The following is a 22,119-nucleotide window of genomic DNA, read 5'->3' as shown; positions in this document are numbered from 1 at the left end:
CCTAATCCCTTGAGACAAAAAAAAAAAAAAAAAAAAAAAAAATACATCTAAATACTTTATTATCAAAACCGCCTCTAACTTTTCCATTTGTGAAACTATGCAATGCTTTTATTATTGTGCATATCTGTATAATCTTATTATTCTGAATTTGCGTTTAATATTTTGTTACTACAATAAACGCTTAGATAAGATAGAGACAATTGCATTGATAATATTTTTATTGTGTGCCAATATTAGTTACTTTATTATCTCTGATTTTTTGCAAAGCTCTCATATAGCGGATACGCCCATTTTCAAAGGCTACAGCTGAGAATTGGGTTGAATTGCTGGAAATCGCTTGTTTATAACTCGGCTTCTATGTCAGCAATTCAACATAAATTCACGAATATCTAGGTATGTGCGTAAACCACAAGCATTTTCGTAGCTAACGACCTCAACCTGAATTAGCGAACAAGTAAGTCTTCTCGGAAAATCAGCATTGGCAATCGTTTTCAATATTTTCAATTATGCTGATAAACATATACATTCATACATATTTACTTGTAATAATTTTAAGCATGTACATTGTGACAAAAAAGTACTCGGAAATTGTAATTAAATTCCGCAGGTAAATAATTTAAAAAAAAAAATGTGTTTTGCTAAGTTGATAGGACTGTCCTTTATTAATGTTCGAAATATGAGCGCGATCTGACAACTAGTTTATTTACTGCAGCTTAAGTCGATACACCTCAGTAGTGCGTTGCGATTTTTACAAAGGATGAAAATATCGAGCAAAAAATTTGTCTCAARTTTTGTATTTCTAACCAAATTTCGTATGCGGAATCGTACAAATGTTGGAGAAGGCTTACGGTGATTCAGTTTTATCAAAACCATAAGCTTACGAGTGGTACAACGACTTTAAAGATGGTCGAGAGATCGTTAAAGGCATGCCTGGTTCAGGACGACTTTCGACCTCTTTAACTGATGAAAATATTAAAAAAGTGAAGGATATGAATGCTGCTTGAAAATCGTCGGACAAGTATTAGAGGCAAAAAGAGATCAACATCTCTCGCGAGTCCATTTGAATGATTCTTTCTGATATTTTTGGTGTGAAACGAGTTTTTGTTCGAGCTKATTTTTTTCAAAAAGAATACCGTAAACAGATSTCTYTGAATTTGCTCGATTGTGCGAATTCCGATCCGACATTTATGGAGGACATTATGACTACCGATGAGACATGGGTTTATGAGTTTAACATGAAAATATGTCAGCAATCAGCCAAATGGAACCCATTTTCAGTCAATCGAAGAGATAAAACAAAATTCGCTGAAGAAGTGATTGGAAGCAACACCACGACAATGCCCCCGCTCAAGGCTATTCCGGAGAAAGCCTTCCGTGACGCCTTAAATGATAGTAAATTGCGCTGGCAGGGCTGCATCGACGCAGAAGGAGCCTATTTTGAAAGTTTTTATAGAATTGTAACGATTGGTTCATTAAATTTTTTTAAATCGACTCAGTCCTATTACTTTTCGGACAAACCCTGTATGTTTTTGCATGTGCACACATACGAGTATATATGTATATGCAATAATTTTAGTGTTGTTTTAAAAAAATGCGTTGTATAAAAAAGAATAAAGTACGGAATTATAAATTTTTACAACAGCATTTCCAGACACTTCATAGGAGTACATGCAAACGCATATGCAATTCATTTTCAGAACCGAACACACGCTTTTGAATACAAATCACTTGGCACAACTATAACCACCCGGCTGTTTTTATGTTTATTTAATGTCCACTGGAAACTGATAACCCTSTGGGCTTCAAGTGAATTTCATCACAAACCGGGTTTTGCTAGTTAGGCTGTGTTAGATAGCGGCGCCTAGCCAAATACTATATGCGAGCGGTAAAAAATTTATAAATACATAATTGATTATCAAATTACAAATATTATCACAAAGTCACATTTAAGAGTACAAACATATATATAATACTACATACTTACACATATACAAATATTTATATCGTTACATCTGGTAAGCAGTTTTGAACCCTTCGGAGGGTCTGGAGTTTGAATGTTTTTTGTTCATCAAAGCGATTTCACTAGTATTTGATCCACGCTCTGGTTTATAAAGTATTTATTGCATACACACACGTTTACATTCTTTTGTGGTTACGCCATTATAATATTTATATACATATAAAACTGAATTCATGACGCGCGTCAGAATGCTGCTATATGAATATGAACAAGWTATCCCAATAGTAGTGGACGGGAAATTGAAATACGGGCTGAAAAGGGCTTGGCTTTGAGCCTAGTCTCCGATAAATGATGGCCATCAGTCATTAAGCTATGAGAATATGTGTAGTATGTAAAAGGTTACAAAATCATTTTGGGCAATCAGAGACTCTGAACAGTTAATTTCTAGTCAGCCAGTCAGGCCTCTTAGTAAAGCTTGGGTGAGCTGTGGTATATAGAATCATATAATATGTTCATARGTGATTTTCCACAGATTGCTAGAGTCTTGCAGGTTTAGGTTACGAGCTTTCTATATACATATAATCATCTTAGGAATTCCTCGTAAAATATCCATGTTTAGTAAAATTTAATTATTTTAAATATGAGAGGGTACTTTTGTAACTTACCATTCAGTATATATGTAAGGATATTTTYAATTTATATGACTTTTATAAAAATTAGGTCGATTGGGTTGGCTTCCTATAAAAGTCGCTAAATCTTTAATTAGCAACTCTAAAATAATATTAATATAAATATTTGCTTAGTGCACTGAGTTTTTCGTATTTATTTGTACTTTTWTGAGAAGGTAAATGTTGACAAAAGTACGACGCTACTAATGAAATGCAATCAAACACAAAACACAAATATGGGTCTGTCTCGATTGCTTACTTGAGCGGTAGGAAACGTCAACTTGACGTTAGTTTTGCACGTTTGATGAAATTCTCCGCGCTCATAAAACCTACTCAGTCATATATAGACACACGCCCAGCGAGCTGCCATAATCGCATGCAAACGATGAGGTGTAAAGGCGCTGACGAGGGTGTGTGTGTACAAGTAATCGTCAGATACAAGTGTATAAAAGTCAGAACAGTGCTTGGGACTGACATCAGAAAGTGGAAAACTGTGCTTGAGTTAAAATCGATCGACAAATTGTGATAGATATTTTGCTAAAATAAAATAAAAGTGTTAATTTTGACGAAAAACTGTAAATAACAAGATTTAAAAATGCGTCTGGGAGCCATAGTACCGAATTTCAAAGCGGAAACCACCAAGGGACCCATCAACTTCTACGATTGGCAAGGAAACTCGTAAGTTGAAAATTATTAATTTTAGAACAGAAATTAGATTTTGTTATAATAAGMCAGAGATTGATAAGGGTGCGCTGACACGAATTTAAGTTGATAAAATTACTGGTTAGAGCACAATTTATAATAAAAATATTTCCATATAGCAGGCTCGTGTACACTTCGTAGCGCATATATAATAATTTAAAATTCTTCGATTTGCTCCTACGGTCGTTCAAATATATATTTACATACATATATGTATGTATACATGTATGATCGTAAAACATCTTGACAGACATCCAGAAGTTAGTTGAAAAGTTCAACAATATGATGCAGAAGAATTTAAATATTTCGGCCGTTAGGAGAGGGTATAATTTTGTGCGGATCTAAAGCGCCATTTTGACTTATCCGCTTCATTAATAAGTAAAGATAATGTTATATAATTTTTATTTGCATAGAGCGTTGCAAATATCAGTTTCACAATCACCCAATGTTATTCTATTCGAAAGTTGATGCCACCATAAATAATCGTAAAATCACACATACATATGCAGTAAAGTGTATTTTAATATTCCTAGAGTGTCAGGTTATTTGCAAAGWATTAATAGGCTTGTTTATTGAAAAGGCAGGGCACGCACACACATACACACTCAAATATAAATATTTATGAATGAAATGCTAGAGTGGTGTTTTGTAACTTAGAATTGCATTTGAACTTCTACGTTGATTRTTTTAATGCCATCTCAAATTTACACAGTTGGGTTGTTCTATTCTCACACCCCTCGGACTTTACACCCGTCTGCACCACCGAGTTGGGACGCATCGCCGYTCATCAGCCAGAATTCGCCAARCGTAATGCCAAGTGTCTGGCTCACTCCGTGGATGATTTGCAATCGCACGTTGACTGGGTGAACGATATTAAGTCCTATTGTCTGGATATTCCCGGAGAATTCCCCTACCCGATCATTGCAGATCCTGATCGTGATCTGGCTGTACTCTTCGGCATGTTGGATGAGGAGCAGAAACGTGACCCAGAAATTGGTAAAACCATTCGCGCGCTCTATATCATCAGCCCCGATCACAAAGTTCGTGTTTCGATGTTCTACCCCATGTCCATGGGCCGAAATGTTGAGTGAGTTCCAAARATMATTCAATACAAAAATATGTATTCCTAAAACAACCGAAACTATTTCATATTTCAGTGAGATCTTACGTTGCCTGGACTCATTGCAATTGACCGACAAGCTGAAGGTTGTGGCCACACCCGCYAACTGGACTGTAAGTGCCACTTCATTTACTTACTTTTACGTATTAATAGCTGTTTATATTGTTCTCCTCAAATACAGCCTGGCACCAAAGTCATGATTCTTCCAACTGTGACTGACGAGGAAGCAAACAAGCTGTTCCCAAAGGGATACGACAAAGTGACAATGCCGTCCGGCGTCAATTATGTCAGAACTACTGAAAATTACTAAAATTTAGTCAACAAAAAACCAAAAACAAAAAACAAAAAATTAAAAAAAAAAAAAAATTTTACAATTTGACTCCATAGGTGTTGAGTTGGTGCCCCTCTATTTTATTCTGTGCTGATCATTTTAAAAATGATTTTGTGCTTGATCTATAAATTATTGTTACTGTTAAGTAGAAAACAAATAATAAATTTTGAGTACAATTCAATTTATGACTTTTAACTCTGGAAATTATATTTACATACAAACATATGTACGCACTCTGAGTGTCATTAGCTATAGGCACTAGGCCTGCTGTGGTCTCGATGATAGAGTGGGCAGTGCAAGTAAAGTAGCAGTTAGCAATTCTTTACGACGCACTGCCGCAGTCGAAACTAAACTGTGGAGTGAACGCTAACATTCTCACAAACCAATACATACATATATATACATATATGCACAAACAAGTACACGTATAGTATARCGACCACAATCGCTATATAATTTCAAAATAATGTCTGTTTCGCAGCAATTGTCATGCGTTTGTCTGCTCCTTCTGTATTTCTCCCCAAGGGTATGTTGCATGCAACACGCCATGTGTGCAGCGCCACCTCTTTGATACTTTATTGCATTTTATGTTGTTCATAAGTAGCAACTGGTAAGTGCGTGGCTTGTATGTTTATGCTACATGCCACATATGGAGTGCTGCGTGCGGCAGAATACAAATGTCACTTTTTCAGACAAACTGCTGCCCGACCRCAGTCAGGTGACCGCACGAACTGATAGGTGGGCTAGTAAGCARKCTKTGTCAGTGGTTAAATCATAAGGAGTAGTTGTTGCAGCAACGAGATTCGCATTATGTTCCTTAAAGCTGTTTTAGATACCGGAAAACAATGTTGCACAGACACCTGCAGACATTTCGATAAGCCTGTGGACTCAAAGTCACGAAATCACTGACTCATCGCAGGCATGTTGCTGCTCTTCATATAACGGCACAGTAGGATGACGGCGATGATCCGATGATGCGGATCTCGATTCTTTTCGAATGACTTTTTTAATAGCTTTGTAAGTGCGGCGACCTCTTTTTACACCTCAAACCACCTTTAATATTTTCGTCGTTAAATGGAAGGAAAAAGAGATACGYTTGCGGAAAGAATAAGAAACGGACTGTTATTAATTTATAGTGACCCGACACAGCGAAGCAAACATATTGCTAYTTCGATAATGAGACAGTAGTCGGGAAYTACCCCACTGTGCAGTGGATTAGCGGCGATGCGTATATCGGCACATTTGTCGCTATTGTTGTGCGACAGCTTGTTGCAATGCAACCGTTGTTTGCCGATTTGGCGCAGAAACGCATGTAAAGATCGCTTATCTGTGGCGTAAACCGAGGCAAACGTGGAACTTCAGACATGCGTCCGCGTTGAACGTAAACATGCCCACGTCTACACATGAATAACTAAGAACTGCTCAAGGCATTTGTTTGCTTCTGCGACACGCGTGCGACGCAGGTGATGAAAAATACCGTTTTAATTAGTTTGCCTCTGCGCAAGRCAGCACGCCACGGCCAACGGCGTTACCAAACTGCTCTGCCTGTTCTCCCGTTCACTTCTTATGCCTTCCGCTGCATGCCACCGCACTGTTACCCAGGAGCATCGACTGCCCAGAAGAACCACCGCGATTGCATGTTGTTGGTGGCAGCAACTTCCTTTGACTTTGYTGCGTATTTGTTATCCAAATGTGCTGGCCAGTGCGTGCACAGACATATACATATATGTATATGGATCTGTAGATTTGCAGAACTAGTTTGGGCATCAGATAACGCATCAACTGCGCCGAGAATCCGAACAGTGGAAATCAGGAAGCTTTWGTGGCTGTTCCACGCGTCATGCCCCGCCTGCTCTGAGTCGCAGTGCAATCGATTKTTCACATAGAMGGCGGACCGTTGGTTGTGGCGTGACGAATGTGTCGGACATGAGTAATTGCTTTGTGTCGGTCAGACACACACACACATCTTTTCCACTCCGAAGCTGTGGACATTTCCTTTTTATGGTTGGGAATGGTTTCCGAAGCGCATTTGCCGTCATGCGACTCAATGTTGCAACAAATGYATTGAAAGGCAGTGCAATGCTGTAACTCGGTAGAATCGGTATACTTTTACTTTTTTTAACAATTTCTATCGCTACTTTAGCGGCTGTGGGTTTATTGGCTAATCATTCATCCACCTGTTGTGGCTGTCACTCGTTGTACATGAACATATCATAATCCATGTAGCAGAATATAACAAAAATTAAGCTGACAGTTACTTGCCACTGCAATGCGCCAATGTAATTGCTCGAATCCAGCTGTGGCTACATAAATCTTTGGACAATGAACTCGGTGAACCCAGCGGGGTTTCCGGACGACACGCATTTCAACTGGTGTAAGATGGGAAAGATCTTAAGGGAAAAAGAGGAGAGAATTGCATATTTGTGTTCTTTGGAAATAAGAGCGTATATCTCCTAAAAAATATCGTTAAAATTTGCAAGATTTATGAATCAAAGAATGATATTCGGTTGAAGAGGTCTAAGTCAAGAAATGACATTTCGGTGCCTTTCGTTACGAATATTAATAGTTATTGATTGGAGTGGAATGGAATGGGCATTTTAGAATCTTATAGGAGATTAGCTTGTCTTAGAGAATATAAGCACATTATATCGGGTCCGAGTATTGCTTGTTTGTTGAAAAGACGCCTCTACGAGTGAAGTTATAAAAGTGTACAAGGTTTGTCCGGAAAGTAATAGRACTGATTTTCTTCCGCCTCGACTGTACTTCGGAGCGTTCGCGCAAAAAGCCGATTTACCTTCACAATAGCAAAATCGTAAAAAAACCGAAATGCAAGTTCATGTGTATGAAATAAAGGTCAGTAGAAAGCCAGTTTTAGAGCAAGGCAACAATCTGCGGTCATCAAAAATGCATTAAACAAATGAGTTGAAAACGCCAAGCAGAGCAAACAGAAAACAAAGACCATGTAATGGTACGCATGCGCGCACGCATCTAATTGTATCGGTGATTTGTGAGRCGAACTGAAAATGAAAATGAAATTTCACCAATGWGCAAATATTAARACACAAACCATAGACGACTTACATATGTATGACTGAGGCTGCTTGCGTGTACATAATATGAAAATATTGAAGCGTAATTGAGACAGTTTTTCTGCCAGTAAATCGTGTAATACAGGGTAATGATCAGATATCATACTTGAACACTGTGAACACCAATATATCGAGGTACTTTCAAAAGCTTATGGCTGGTCCACTGCCGTGTTGCGCTCACATACTGAACAACAAATAAACGTGTGGATAGTCATGCAAACGCAGCATCCTGTCCGTAAATTTGCACTTTCATTGCTTGTGCCATTGAAATTGGAGAGACGCGTAATATGCAATTCGCAAAATTTAAAATTCAATAAATTAATTGTAACACCTCTGCTCACACTGAAGGAAAACTCATAGAGTGCGAYGGTTTTGTAACGCTTTCGCTTTCGAATTCGCAGCACGCCACTGACCTTGCACACCCATTCGCTGCAGCGGTGGATGCAACATGATTTAACACTGCATTTTCAGCATAATCTAATCGCGCTGCCATACCGACATTTYACGCTGCAATAAATACTGAGTAATTCTTCACGCAATCATCGCAGCTTCTAATCAAAGCACCTGCACACATGCACACACATCTGGGCAAGTATGCGTGATGGCTTGCAGACARTGGCTATTCTGGCGCTGCTTGCATGCGCTCTAAGAGACTTCCTCCACTACGTTTTGAAGTTTTTCAACAAAATTTCGCTGTCGTTCTTGCTACGTRTAACGCGGCAGCTTGCATCAGGCAACAAGTGTAGCAGCAATGTTGTGGCAAGAATGCGCGGCACGCCATACGCTGTCGTGGCAGCAACAGCAGTGAATGATGCAACTTCATTGTTTGTAATCACTTCACGGCCATTTGTGCTGGTGGCCGTGCCGTTCCGCTTCGCCGCTGCTCTCGCCGCACCATAACAATGGCCGCGTATTTGATTTTTCCAACGCATTATGTTTATTATTGCAGCATTTAAAGAATGTGGTTTTTGCTGCGCTTAATGTTGTCATTAACACTGCTGCCGCTGGAAGAAACATCTGATGTACGTGCTGCCGATTATTCGCAATATTTGCGTTGAGCGGTGAAAGTGTTGCAGATAATTGAAAAGATTGCCGGTCAGTGAGGCACTCAGCCGCTGCCGCTGTATCTGCTATCATCATTTATTTAAGTGAGTATTTAGCAAASACAAATAGAAAGTAGAAGCAATACGACATCAAGCATGTGATTATGTGGGAAGTGACTGGCTTTAATGAGCAAAACTATGCAAGTTTAATCGGCACTTTTGCTCGAATTGAGCTTGTTTTCACCATTCATATTTCCGTGCATTTAAGGTGCTGGTTAACCTGGCAAGAAGGGCTAGAGCAATTCCTCTCAACTGAAACATTCTGGACTAAAATGTCGWAATAAGTTGGAAACATACACCCTTKWGGTGATTAATAGTAAATATTCAAATATTTTGGAAGTGAATTATCATAGATTGAACTAAAACTTTGCCGAAGTGATTAGTGAAATAAAATTTACAATTTTTTCAGGATTGTCGAAATGGTACGATTTTATATAAGCAGACCTCAGCCAACTGAAATGAGTTTTGGTAGTAGTTCTGGCTATTTAATGCTTTATTTCGACATCTGAGCAGATTATGTGTTTATTTATTTTCTACACTTCTACATTTCTGCATCTCTACCGTCGCGTCCACTACTAAAATCAGAAGAACTCATAGAGAAAGAGATGTGTGATTGAACTCGAGAGTAGCTAAATTCGGAATAACTTTGAGTGTTTTGTTCAACTGTAGTTTGAGTGAAAGCTTCTAAAAGCTTTACCAACTGAGTGGGATTTTATTGCTATTTTTTATGACGATATGGTGTTTGTGTCTTAAGAATGTGGTTTATTCACATCTCCCTTAGTTTTGCTCCTTTTTAATGAATGTTTCGTTTACATTGTTTTAAAACATTTGCTTGTCAAATTTTAATACGATTTTAGGGCCGTATTTAGTAATTAGTAAATGGAAAGGAATCATTCACTATGAGCTGTTCCAGCCTGGTCGAACGATTGATTCTACATTTTCCTGTCAACAACGGAAGAGATTGCAACAAGCAATAGAAAGAACGGTCAGTGCTGATCAACAGAAAGGGCTTTGTCTTTCATCAGGACAACGCTAGACCACACACATCTTTGATGACTCGGAAAAAAATGGGAGAGCTCGACTGAGAAGTTTTGATGCATCCACCATATAGCCCTAACTTTGCACCATCGGACTCCCATTTGTTTCGATGAATGCAGAACTCCCTTAATGGAGTAAAGTTGGCTTCAAAAAAAGCCTATGAAAATTACTTGTCGCAGGTTTTCGCCGAGAAACCAGAAAAGTTTTACACTAATGGAATAATGTCTTTATGTGGTTAATTAAAGTTTATTATAAATATAAAAAAATAAGTTGAAGTTTGATTAGAAATGCGAAAAGACTTTTTCAACAACCCAATTGAACAAAAAAAGATGTGTATAATAGGAGTTTGTCACACCACATACAAAAAAAGATAACGGTACCTCCAACATATTCACTGATGTGTTATTTTATGATCTGTTGTTTTAAAATTAGCATGACTCTCAAAAGTCCATATTATAAATAAGATTTTGAAATATTGTACTCGATCATCCTCGAAAAAGCGACTAATTGACTAATTCCGCGGCATTATTACCACTTTTTAATGTTCACTAATTTAACAATTTCTAAATGCAAGATGATCTAATAATCAGCTTTGAAATTTTTGATAATTTTTTGTTATTAACATACAATTTCTTCCACCAATTGCGAACTCCAAGTGACCTTACACTAGGCCCCAATGGACTTTTAGGACATGCTTTTTCTAACTTGGGGAAGGTAGGTAGGCAAGAGTGGGCCTCTTCGCAAGCAGCAATGATGTGAATTATGGTGTGAGTTGTGCAGAAAATCAAAAGATGTTATAATTGGAGTTGCAAATCGATTTCTCTAACACTTCAACCGCAACTTATCATTAGTTTACCGCAACAATGAATAGCTGCTACGGTGATTGTTTTTTCTTCGAAAAATGTGCGTACATATGAACAGTTAAAATCAATGCAACGGCATTGGAAATGTTACAGTTTACAAGCAGCTRGAGGCTAGCTACTAATTGAAACCGTAACGTTATTCTTTTGCACACAAGCACGCATWTGTATGTATGTATGTAGATTTACTAAATTTGTATATACATATGTATGTGACCGCAAACGTAGATTCCCTATAAGTATGTGAGTATGTGCGTGGCCACCAAGAAATAAGTAAAACGCTGTATCAAGTTAACTAATAACAGTTATTAACAGCTGCTGCAGTCACTCAAACTTTGCTAACCATTCTACAGGCATACACACATAGATACATGTATGTGTGTATGTATGTGCATAATTTTTCAATCTCTGAATTGGCATTTGCATCTAGCGATTTATGTCAGTTCAGCATCAGCAGCACTTTCCAGAGCCGCTAATAGGTCATCGAAGTGAGTGCAGATTACGCAAATGCAAATAAGCTCAGACGCACATGTACACACACGCATCCACACWACGCATTGGATATTCAAGTCTAAAGCCATGTTATTCGAATTGCTGGTGAATGAGAAGGAAAACAAGCCGACTGCTAGGCAGCAAAAGGTGGCAAGAAACCCATTGAGGAATAGTTGGAGAAATTGACGTATGCWGGAGGGGGACGACGAGTGGGGCGCAGGCCAGMTGGTGTGCGAAAAGTAGAACAGCTGACTGATGTACAGCTAGCGAAAAGTGCCGCGCAGACGCAAATGTGGCAGCTCCACAGCATTTGCTGTTGTTGGCTTTGTTGGCAATCGGATATCAGGTCTCTGCGCTACGCGTGCAGGCCCATGCGTTTCGTTCTCACTGCGCGCATGTGTGGGTGCGGTTGAGTRGCAAGGAAACCTCAACATAATTCGAGCACAGCAATTATGATAATTTCTGCATCATTTTATAATAATTGTGAAATTTAACTGCGGCGTTGAGCGCCTGCGCAAGCGTTTAGTTTTAGTGGAACTTAGAAATTACCAATATGTGTGCGTCATGCCAAYACATACGCATGCGCATAAGTACACTAATTGGCCAACGACCCAATTTCGCCACTAGCGTTTGTTGGTTTTGTGAAAATCGGGTCGCGAATTTGTGCCATTTGTGGTTTGTGATTGACAGCTGCGGCGTTTTCGAATATTTCGAAATAAACGCTAACTTCCTGGAGTTAGCTCAGATGGCAAAAGCGTCAAGCCACGAAAGCGGAAAAGGAGAAAATTAATAATTAAAGCCGAGATCATTGATTATACCTTGTGCACTTACATTTCTTTCTTGCATGTATGTATGTATGGGTACGACTCACGCAATTTGTGAGAATTTTTTTGGGTTTCTATTTTAATTTTACGTTCCAATAATATACCGTAAAAAATACTATATATTTGGATTACGCCAATGCGCCATGAAAACGTAAATTTGAGCATTTCTGATAGACGTCGTTACTTTGTAGCACGTACTAAACGTAGATCGGACGATGTTCAGTTGGTCAACATTAAGAAATGAAAAAAAAGTTAAATAACTGCAGCAAGCGATGATCATTATTATCAGTGAAAGTAACGATTTTTTGCTACAATTCTCAGCATTAAAATCATTAAGTCAACGCGCGGCTAAAAAGCGCAACCACGTACAGACGGTATATAATAGCCACATCGGATGTAGAGGCATAAATTCTGAACAATTAAGCATTCAAAAACATATCCAACACATAAATACCTATACATACATATATACATATATATATTTAAATGCATTTGTGCTAGAGCTCAAGCTATACTTCAGTGAAAAGATTAAGACAAAACAGAAAAAATTAGGGCACATGCGCAACTCAGTGGAAAAACTGTGCCATTGCGCATGCGCACATTTCTGCTGAAGAAACACAAAACATTTCGCGCGCTACTCGGATTCGAATTGTGTTAAAGTGCCATAGAAGCCCTTAGATTTGTAATAACTCAACAGCAGACAGCCCACATGGTGGCTACCGGCAATAAATACTAACGACCATATCTGATGTGGCATGCAACAGCGGCCAGCGTATTTATTATGCGCGTAGCACACATATACCAGTGTAATTATAATATTTGTTGGTGTGCAGTTATACTTGCAGTTGAAAACAGGAAAGGAAGTATAACGGCGTTTTTCCCATTTTTAATTCGCTCTGTGCTCTCGGCACTGGCCTTCATAGACGAAAGATGTGCTGAGCAGTATCATTATATTATTAGGAACATCACTTTTAGGCCGATACGCTATTTATGGCCTGCTCAAGGCTAGCGGCACTACCGGCTCATTTTGTTAATTAGAGGAGAAGCTTAAATTTCGATAATTATTTTCAATAACTGTTCTCATTTGAAGCAAACAGCCAGAGTTTTGTCGACAATAACCCTGTGGCGTACAAAGCATGGTTTSATCCGTCTTTTTAYTCTTCTGCAGAACWTCACAAGTTCGAGTGTTCAAAATTCGATTTCAGCTCAAAATTGTCTCAAATAACGCTCTACAAATTGAGCCACATTGGTCCTTTGATATGACAATTAAGAAAACTCTTTATATGTGAAAATTGTTATCTTAGAAAGCCTAACTTCGAACTGTCTTCCTGTCCTTCTCATCGTTTCAGTGAGCAGATATTTCGCATTTCCTCTCTAAAATTCATAATACAGAGAGAGGAAGAGGAAGCAAATTTCAAAGAAACTTGCAGTAAATATGGCAGCGAGAGTTATTCTTCGCCATCCCGTGGTGTTAAGAAAGTGTGAAATTTTGCAAAAATTACAAATATTCAAATTCTGTAAATGGCCAACGGTTGAGTGATTAATTACTAACCCTCCACAAATTTCTCTTTTCTCATTAATATTCAAGAGGAAATATGGAAATAGTTTGAAAAGTTTACGAAAAAATTTTATGCAAATACGGCAGCTTATGTGCCATGCAACACCAAAGCTTAGCAGGCAACATAGGCTTTTTGCAGCCCTTTACGAGTACTAGCGCCCAACGGAGCGTCATGTCGGCAGTGGCAGAATGTAAAGTAGAAAAAGCTGGTGAAGCCGAAAATAACGTTTCAAGACTTCTCTAAATGCCTCGTGCCACCAATGTGTCTGCATGTGTCTAAGCCTTCTTTTTGTGGCAAGTTTGACGTGAAAAGGAAAACATTTAGTTGTGGCAACATCTGGACCTAGGAGCACTGTATACCTGTTTAGATACATACGATAAAACACTCTTATGCACACACATACATACTTAGAAGCAAAGTACATGTCGGCGAGGTGGAAGCCAACGACTGCAACAGATTGAGTTACGCGATTGCATAAAACAAATGTTCGCACATCAATCAACGTGTCAAGGCAGTGGCGGTGTGACAGAGCCGCTGAGCCGCAGAACTTCAGCGCGACCGCGCGGCCGTGTGCCAGCAACGCAATGCAATCCAATGTTGCGAGTACAATGCTTTGTTGCACGAGGGCTCATATTGTTGTTGGTGTCTTTTCCGCGCTGCATTTTACTTTTTTGACAACAACGTCAAGTAACAGCTAGACAAAACAACAAAAAACAGTTTACATTTCGTTACTTATGTGTGTGCTTCTTCGTTTATGTTTTKGTTGTTGTTCTTTTTTTTCATTTCAACAATGGCTGAGTGACGCTCATAGCCAGAGCTGATTGAAATTGCTGGCTAATGTGCATGTGTGTGAGTGCAATTGAATGTATGCATTTTGTTTTACCCTGTTTGGCGCACATTTTGCGAGCTTCTGCTTAGTATGTGCTAACGAATGTGTTAACAACTTTGTTGGAATATTTTGCCGCTTCTGACAAGCGAAGCGCAAATTTATTGTCATGTTCGCAATAAGCAGCAATCAGTATGGGCAAGCAAGCAGCGAAAGAAAACCCAAAGTGGAAGCAATAAACGAGCTGGTAGAACGGGCTTATATGCCGAAGAAAGAACGTACGATGTGCACTCGCCTTCATTAAAGACAAAAGAAAATGGTTTTGGATTATTCAAGTTAACTCACAAACTTTATGCGATTTTTACAATTTTGAAAGTTTTGGATATAAAGATTGTTTGGTTTAGAAACCTATCTGGAGACATACATACATATGTATGTACCACTTTGAAGTTAGGAAATTGTATCGAATACCAATCTGATTGACAATTACCACTTCGATGTTTAATTATACATATATCAGCATTATTGTTGCATATTAGTGAAAAATCGCCTGTCCGTAATGAAATATATTGGTAGTCGGAAAAGTATTTTCGTATTTCTAATCAAACTTCAACTTATTTTTTTATATTTATAATGAACTTTAATGAACCAAATATGTACTATTTCGGTCGACCACTTTTTGCCATTTTTGCGCTAAAGACATTATTCMATTAGTGTAAAACTTTCCGGWTTCGCGGCGAAAAACTGCAACATGCAATTTTCACAGGCTTCTCTTGAAGCCAACTTTACTCCATTAAGAAAGTCCTGCATTGACCGAAACAAATGGTAGTCCGATGGTGCAAAGTCAGGGCTATATGCTGTATATGGCTATATTTGCCGAGTCATCAAAAATATTAGTGGTCTAACGTTGTCCTGATGAAAGACGAGTGACTTTCTGTTGATGAGCTCCTACCATTTCTTTCGATTGCTTTTTCAATCTCATCAATTGTTGACAGTAAAATATTTAATTGAAGCCTGGCTGGCGTAGCTCATAGTGAATGATCCTCCTCAATCCCACCAAACACTCAGAATAACCTTTGGRGGCGTTAATTCTGGCTTTGCGTCCATTTGTTCAGCTGAGCTTCACCATGCTTGAACCATGACCTTTTTCACACATTATTGTCGTATTCGATCCACTTTTCGCCTCCCGTTGCCATTCGCTCAGAAATGGTTTGATTTCACTTCGTTTCAGCAAAGAATCGCAGATGTTAATTTGATCCAATAAATTTTGCATAGACAATTTGTATGATACCCAAATATCGAGCCTCTTTTTGTAGCCAGCCTTTTTTAAATGGTTCAAAACCGTTTGATGATGAATATTAAGTTGCTTAGCGATGGCATGGCTGCTTCGTATTTTCCACAATTCCAGCGACTTTTTTTTACGATAGGTCGATCAGTGCGAGGTGCATCTTTCACATCGAAATTTCCAGAACGGAGCGAACCATTGTTGTGCTAGACGAACTGATACAACATCGTCTCCGTAAACTTCACAAATTTAATTGGTGGCTTGCATGGCATTCTTCCATTTTTTATACAAAAATTTCAAAAAATTGCGAATTTCTCCACTATTTTCACTCATTTTTAAACAGCTGTAACTTTTTTTTCAACTTCCCTGAACTTTTTTGCAGTTAAATGAAGCTTAAAATCTCACCTTTCCAACACTATGTGGTATGACACAATGTGTTTGGCAACACTGGAGATATACGACTGCAACAACGTTTATTGACAACATACGAATACACATATATAAATTACATAAATGAAATCGATCTCCAATCTCCGGGCGTCTTAAAGTTTCAAGATTTAACATAAAGGTACCTATCGAATAAGACAAACAGCTAGTAAAGGCATGTGTGTGGAAATCTTTAGCCGCTCTTTCGGTTCCTTTTCTATTCAGATTTATTTTGGCGTTTCTCTTTTCTTTATTAACATCTTATTCTTCATTCTATATATAGATGGAGGCCAAATGTTCTTCGTATCAAGTTTAAAAAGTGAATTTTATGTGCTCGCAATCAAAAACTAATCGAACTGGCCGAAGTGAGACAGCTCATTTCGCTGGACACATTCTTGCGGTCATGGCGTTAGAATCTGGAACGACACACAACATAGTGACCTGAATCCCAATTTATATACGTCTCAATTTATGACTATCGATGCACGTTCACACACACACAGACACACACCCATTTGCACGAGSTTTTGCGCACCATCACAAATTAATGCTGACGAGTCTATTCGAGATATGGCAAGTGTCAGCTGCTGTTGTTGTTGCTATTATTGTCGTAAATCTATTGAAATGTTCTCTGGACTGCGCCAACGGCTATCCGCTAATGCTTTGTATGCTATTTAAATCTCACACTGGCTTGATGCTGCGGCGTAAATCGCTATGCCGAGCTACTCCAGCGTGTCCAGCACTGCTGCGGCATGTCCGCTAGCTGGCGTTTACAGCTGTCACTGCACTAATTCCACGCATTCCTCTGGATTAACATGCAAAGTCGCTACGCTGGTCGCCGCTATGTTTCTTTGCGCAGCCAACTCCACTCAAAGCGCACACACACACACACAAAAGTGTTTATGTACAGAGAGCTGAGCATTGGTTTGTGCAAATTGAGTTCACTTTTATGTCATTCTAGCCACAAGGAAAGCGGCCAAGTCTTCTGCTGRTTTTTTGTGTTCTTATTTGGTTTTGTTGTGCTTTAAGCACATTGGTGTCTGTGTAATTAAGGCGTGTTGCGCAAACGAATTGATTTCCGTCAATCAGCGACTGTTCGAAGATTGAGTTCATTGCCGTAGGCACTTTAGCAGGCTGTGTGTGTTTCCTTTTTACCCACACATTCACACATACATACATGTGTAAATTTAAAATCAAGACAAAAAGGTTTGAATGGAAAATKCATCTGGACGTACAAATTGTTGGCACATTTAGGGTGAATTAGCTGTGAGTATTATGCCTGTGATTTTCCTTTCGATCATGTCCGATAGAAACAGATTTTTTTCTCAATATTCTCGGTCAATTGAAAGAGAAAGATAATAATTGTGGGTTTGTGTCTTAAGTCTTTAGTTTATTTGGCGCGAATGTGCGAACATATACCTGTATGAATATATGTATGTTTATAAATAGTTTAGCAAAAAATATATCAATTTTGTATGACATAGAAATTATTCGGATTGTTACAGTTATATAAAAATACTAAAATTCCATATACCATACCATATACATATATACGAGTTGATTCTAAAATATTGTAAAAAAAGAAAAAAAAACCGTTAACTTCGGTTGCATCGAAACTAGAATACCCTTCACAAATGTAAGCGATTCCTCACAGGAACTTTGATTTGTGGCATCTGTATGCTATAATGTACGGTTGACACCCGAAAAGTGATCAATATTGGAAAACCCCAGCACTATCCATACGATTATCTAAACAGAAGCATGGTAAGAAAAATCAAAATGCAATGGAACGAACTACCTGTGTAAAACGATTGTTTTGGAGTATAAAAAATKCCTACTGACACTCGATAGAAGGAGCTGTAGGAACATGATCGGAATACTCACTGCTCACTGTCTGGTGCCATATGCGTACAGAATAGGGTTGGCAGATCGAGAAGACTGCAGAAAACGCTAAAAGCAAGTCACTAGCGAAACAACGGATCATCCCTTGTCCACTTGTCCCGTATTGACAAGACTACGCTTAAAGAATTTGGGACCCCCACGGTATGAGGAACTGCACTGAGAGAGGTTTCGCCACAGAGTCTATTGAATTTAGCATCAAGCGGAGGTATACCAAAGGATGACTACTCCTTATGAATCTCGTAACAGAACTCCTTCTGGTATCACAAGGTATGTGTGGCTCAGTGGCCTASCAGACTAACATAACCTATATTTAATGTTGGATCACTCTTTTATTCAATGAATAAAGATACAAATGTTCAATGAAGACCCCAACATAAAAGCTAAACTAAAGTAAGTAATATTCATAAATGCATATTTTTGCAAAAATAAAGTTTTATTTAATAAATATGAATAATAATATAATCATAAGTTGTGACAAGTTACCACTTACAGTTAAGTATTGCGCTAAATGGCACAGAAACCCACTGAAGAGTTTAGCGACTTCTGATTCCGACCAAAGTTGGCACTCCGTGTCTAAGCAAATTAGTTGCACAACTGGAGCACAGCGTAGCCGCTACGATGCTGCCTTTAATCCAACAATCAGCGAGGAGCATGTCTACGCGCCCACACACTCCACACTCGCAATCAACACCTTTGACAAACGCAAGTAAAGCGCTGCAAAACTCAAAGAAATTTAGCACATTTTTACCTACACATACTATATACAAGTGTAGCTCCAGGAATGGAGCGCTCATTTTGGCGCGAAGAAGGGACGCGTATTAAAAAATTAAAATTAATTAAGAAACGAAATGCTGCTTGATAATTAAGAGCGCACGTGAGTTGCGCGAACAAGTTGCCTTCACAGACATTGCAAATGCTTTACCGTTAGACATAGTCGGGGTGCAGAAGTACAACAATAAAATACGACACTTCACACGCTCGCCGATATACTGGCTCCATACGGTTTAGTCTGTACGTGTATGTGTGTGTCTGTTTTGTACTCGCAAAGTGCGCTCGTGCTTCTGGAATGCCTACATATGTTTGCCGGTTTGTCGTTAGCTTTAACGGTTATTATTCAATTAAGAAGTAAGCCGTAGGTACACAAAAACTACCGACACAACACCAACAACAACTGCTAACACAAAGCATAAACGCCATGCCACAGTTTCCACTAGCCACACATACACAAACATCCATAAGCAGGTATATCCATACATGTATGTATGCATGTAGCATGTCGACTTACCGCGTCTGCGGCATTCTCATCGTGCCAGCAACTTGTCTGGAAATTTGTCATTATAACTTCATATTTATTGCGCCATGCTTCATAATTACGCGCTGACTTGTAGAAATAATGTCCGTAAGAAATGTGGGAGTTCCCAGTGAAGGCATTAGAAAAGCATTARAACAACAAATTAACAATGCAGCAGCAATGCAAACCGGCTTTTGTTTTCGAAAAAGTTCTGAAGAGCAAAAACGTAGCAAATCGTTGCTGGTGGCAAATGTACCCACAATGGGGCAAAAACAATGGGCGCTTGTGTCGTAAAAATGCAACAAATTTGACGTCTAGCAAATTAAGACCTCTTCTTTATTGCCAAGCAGCTGTGTGCGTGCGTGTGTGTGYTGGGTGCCATTGCTATGATTAAGCCCGAGCAGCTCACTAGCTCATAGCTTTGATAGTTTGGTTCGACCCAATTCCGCACTGATGGCACTTTTATTGGGCTTGGGAAATTGGCGAAAGGCAAAGAAATCAGAATCTATTTTCGTCTGTTCTCCAGCAATGAGCACTTTGCTTGGCTAAGCTTGGCTTTTTAGTAGGCMTTAAGTAGTCGAATGGCGTGTGGCCTGCTTACTTGTCTGAATGCCAATGGCACTGACTGACTTCGCTGAGGTCTTAATCATATGAACGGCGGGAGAGTCATAAAATAAAAATTGGCCCCTTCGTTGCGTCCAATTAAAAGAAAACAAATTTTGTGAAGAAAAGGCAACGAAATAATCACGTCAAGTAAGAGCACTAACGAAAATGCTTTAGAAAATGATGTTGTTTATTGAAAACAGCAATCTTCTAACAATAGCAGCGCGCTTACGCATCAAAACTGAGAGACCTAAAATCACAACTCTTATTTCCTCTTTTTCTGCTGTTATGCTTTTARGTAATCTACAAGTGACTTGGATGATTCATCTGACTCTCTTTCARGATACTTGTTGTCTTCGCGATCGGTCTTTTGCACAATAAAGAAGCCGTTATATACGTAGGCTCAGAATATCGAACCATTAGGTCATTTGGTTAATTTTTTCGTACATGCTCAACTGGGAACCTCAAGTGGTATGTACAATCTAATCGAAAGAGTCTTTTCGTATTTTGTCAATAGATTTCGTTGCAGTAGTATATCTCCAATGCTACCAATCACATTGTGTCATACCATATAGTATTGGGGAGGTGAGATTTTAAGCTGAATTTAAAAATTAAATTCGAGGAAGTTGAAAAAAAGTTACAGCTATTTAAAAATGAGTGAAAATAGTGGAGAAATTCGCTATTTTTTGAAATTTTCGTATAAAAAAAGGGAGAATGCCATGCAAGCCACCAACTAAATTTGTGAAGTTTACGGAAACGATGCTGTATCAGTTCGTGTAGCACAACAATGGTTCGCTCCGTTCTGGAAATTTCGATGTGAAAGATGCACCTCGCTCTGGTCAACCTATCGTTGAAAAAGTCTATAAAATCATGGAAAAGGTTAACCAGGAYCATCCCSTAAGCAGCCRTGACATCGCTAAGGWACTTAACATTCATCATCAAACGGTTTTGAATCATTTAAAAAGGACTGGATACAAAAAGAAGCTCGATGTTTGGGTACCACGTGAATGTGTGTGAAAAATTTACTAGACCAAATTAAGATCTACGATTATTTACTGAAACGAAATGAAATCGAAACATTTCTGAAGCAAATGGTAACAGAAGACGAAAAGTGGATCAATAATGTCGGAAAAGAYCATGGTCCAAGCGCGGTGAAGATCACAGTTTTTCGCCGAGAAACCAGAAAAGTTTTACACTGTTGGAATAAGGTCTCTAGYGGATGGCAAAAAGCGATTGACCAAAATGGTACACATTTGGTTCATTAAAGTTCATTATAAATGTCATAAAAATAAGAAATAGTAAAMGACTTTTTCGACTACCCAATATATTGTCAAAGCTGCGAATACCAAGACTTATTCTAATGAAAACTAATATTTAATTAGCTAAAAGTTATCGTGGTGCTCCATGGCTAAGCGCTATCCTAATCCATAACTCAAACATCTAAAACTTCAGATATCTTCTTGCTTAGTCAACCAAYTTCTTCCACCGACCTTTGCTCTTTCTTGTCACCGCCTACTACTTTGTAATGTGAACACGACCCAGCATTTAATTACATACTCCTTAACTCTAAGGCGATCGCCTTAAAATCATAACTTAGCAATTCATAGCTTGAGCACTCATAAAAATGGTAGGATAAGGTGCTGGCTTCGCTTGCCATGGKAACTACCTTATAATTATGTTAATGCAAACCTTTCCTTAAAAATGAGTGAATAATAAATTAAAGTAAATCTTGCACCTTGCTACCGGCTATGAGCTGGCAGAACTTGCTATATTTTTGCAAAAACTAGAAATGGGAAGTAAAATGCTTGGAAACACTTGCACTCAAGCTGCATATGCATACGAAATCCGCTGGTTGAGACACATGTAATGTGAAGCTAACAGCTTACTAACGGCTTGCTGTAGTAATGTAAAGTGATGGCCACGTACATATCAATTTGGGTATCAGCAACAGATGCCTTGCTGRCAGCAAAAGAACAAGCTTAATACCATCATTCAGTGTCAGAAGATGAGCGAATCTTCAAAGTTTTTAGGGGCTGTCAT

At 38.7% G+C, this 22,119-nt stretch overlaps 1 protein-coding gene across 1 annotated transcript; it reads left to right on the top strand.

The window, feature by feature from the left end:
- Window positions 1-3,223: 3,223 nt before the first annotated feature.
- Window positions 3,224-4,799, top strand: LOC108965771 (peroxiredoxin-6-like). The gene is made up of 4 exons (XM_018928371.1): window positions 3,224-3,306; window positions 4,043-4,417; window positions 4,488-4,563; window positions 4,632-4,799. The coding sequence occupies exons 1-4, from the start codon at window positions 3,224-3,226 to the stop codon at window positions 4,758-4,760; spliced, it is 663 nt and encodes a 220-aa protein (XP_018783916.1). The 3' UTR covers window positions 4,761-4,799.
- The last annotated feature ends 17,320 nt before the right edge of the window (window positions 4,800-22,119 follow it).

Source organism: Bactrocera latifrons, unplaced genomic scaffold (assembly GCF_001853355.1).
Source record: "Bactrocera latifrons isolate USDA-ARS-PBARC rearing strain unplaced genomic scaffold, ASM185335v1 scaffold_149, whole genome shotgun sequence".
In the NCBI taxonomy this organism is placed as follows: domain Eukaryota; kingdom Metazoa; phylum Arthropoda; class Insecta; order Diptera; family Tephritidae; genus Bactrocera; species Bactrocera latifrons.
The sequence above is the reverse complement of the archived record's forward strand: the minus strand, read 5'-3'. Positions and strand labels throughout refer to the sequence as shown.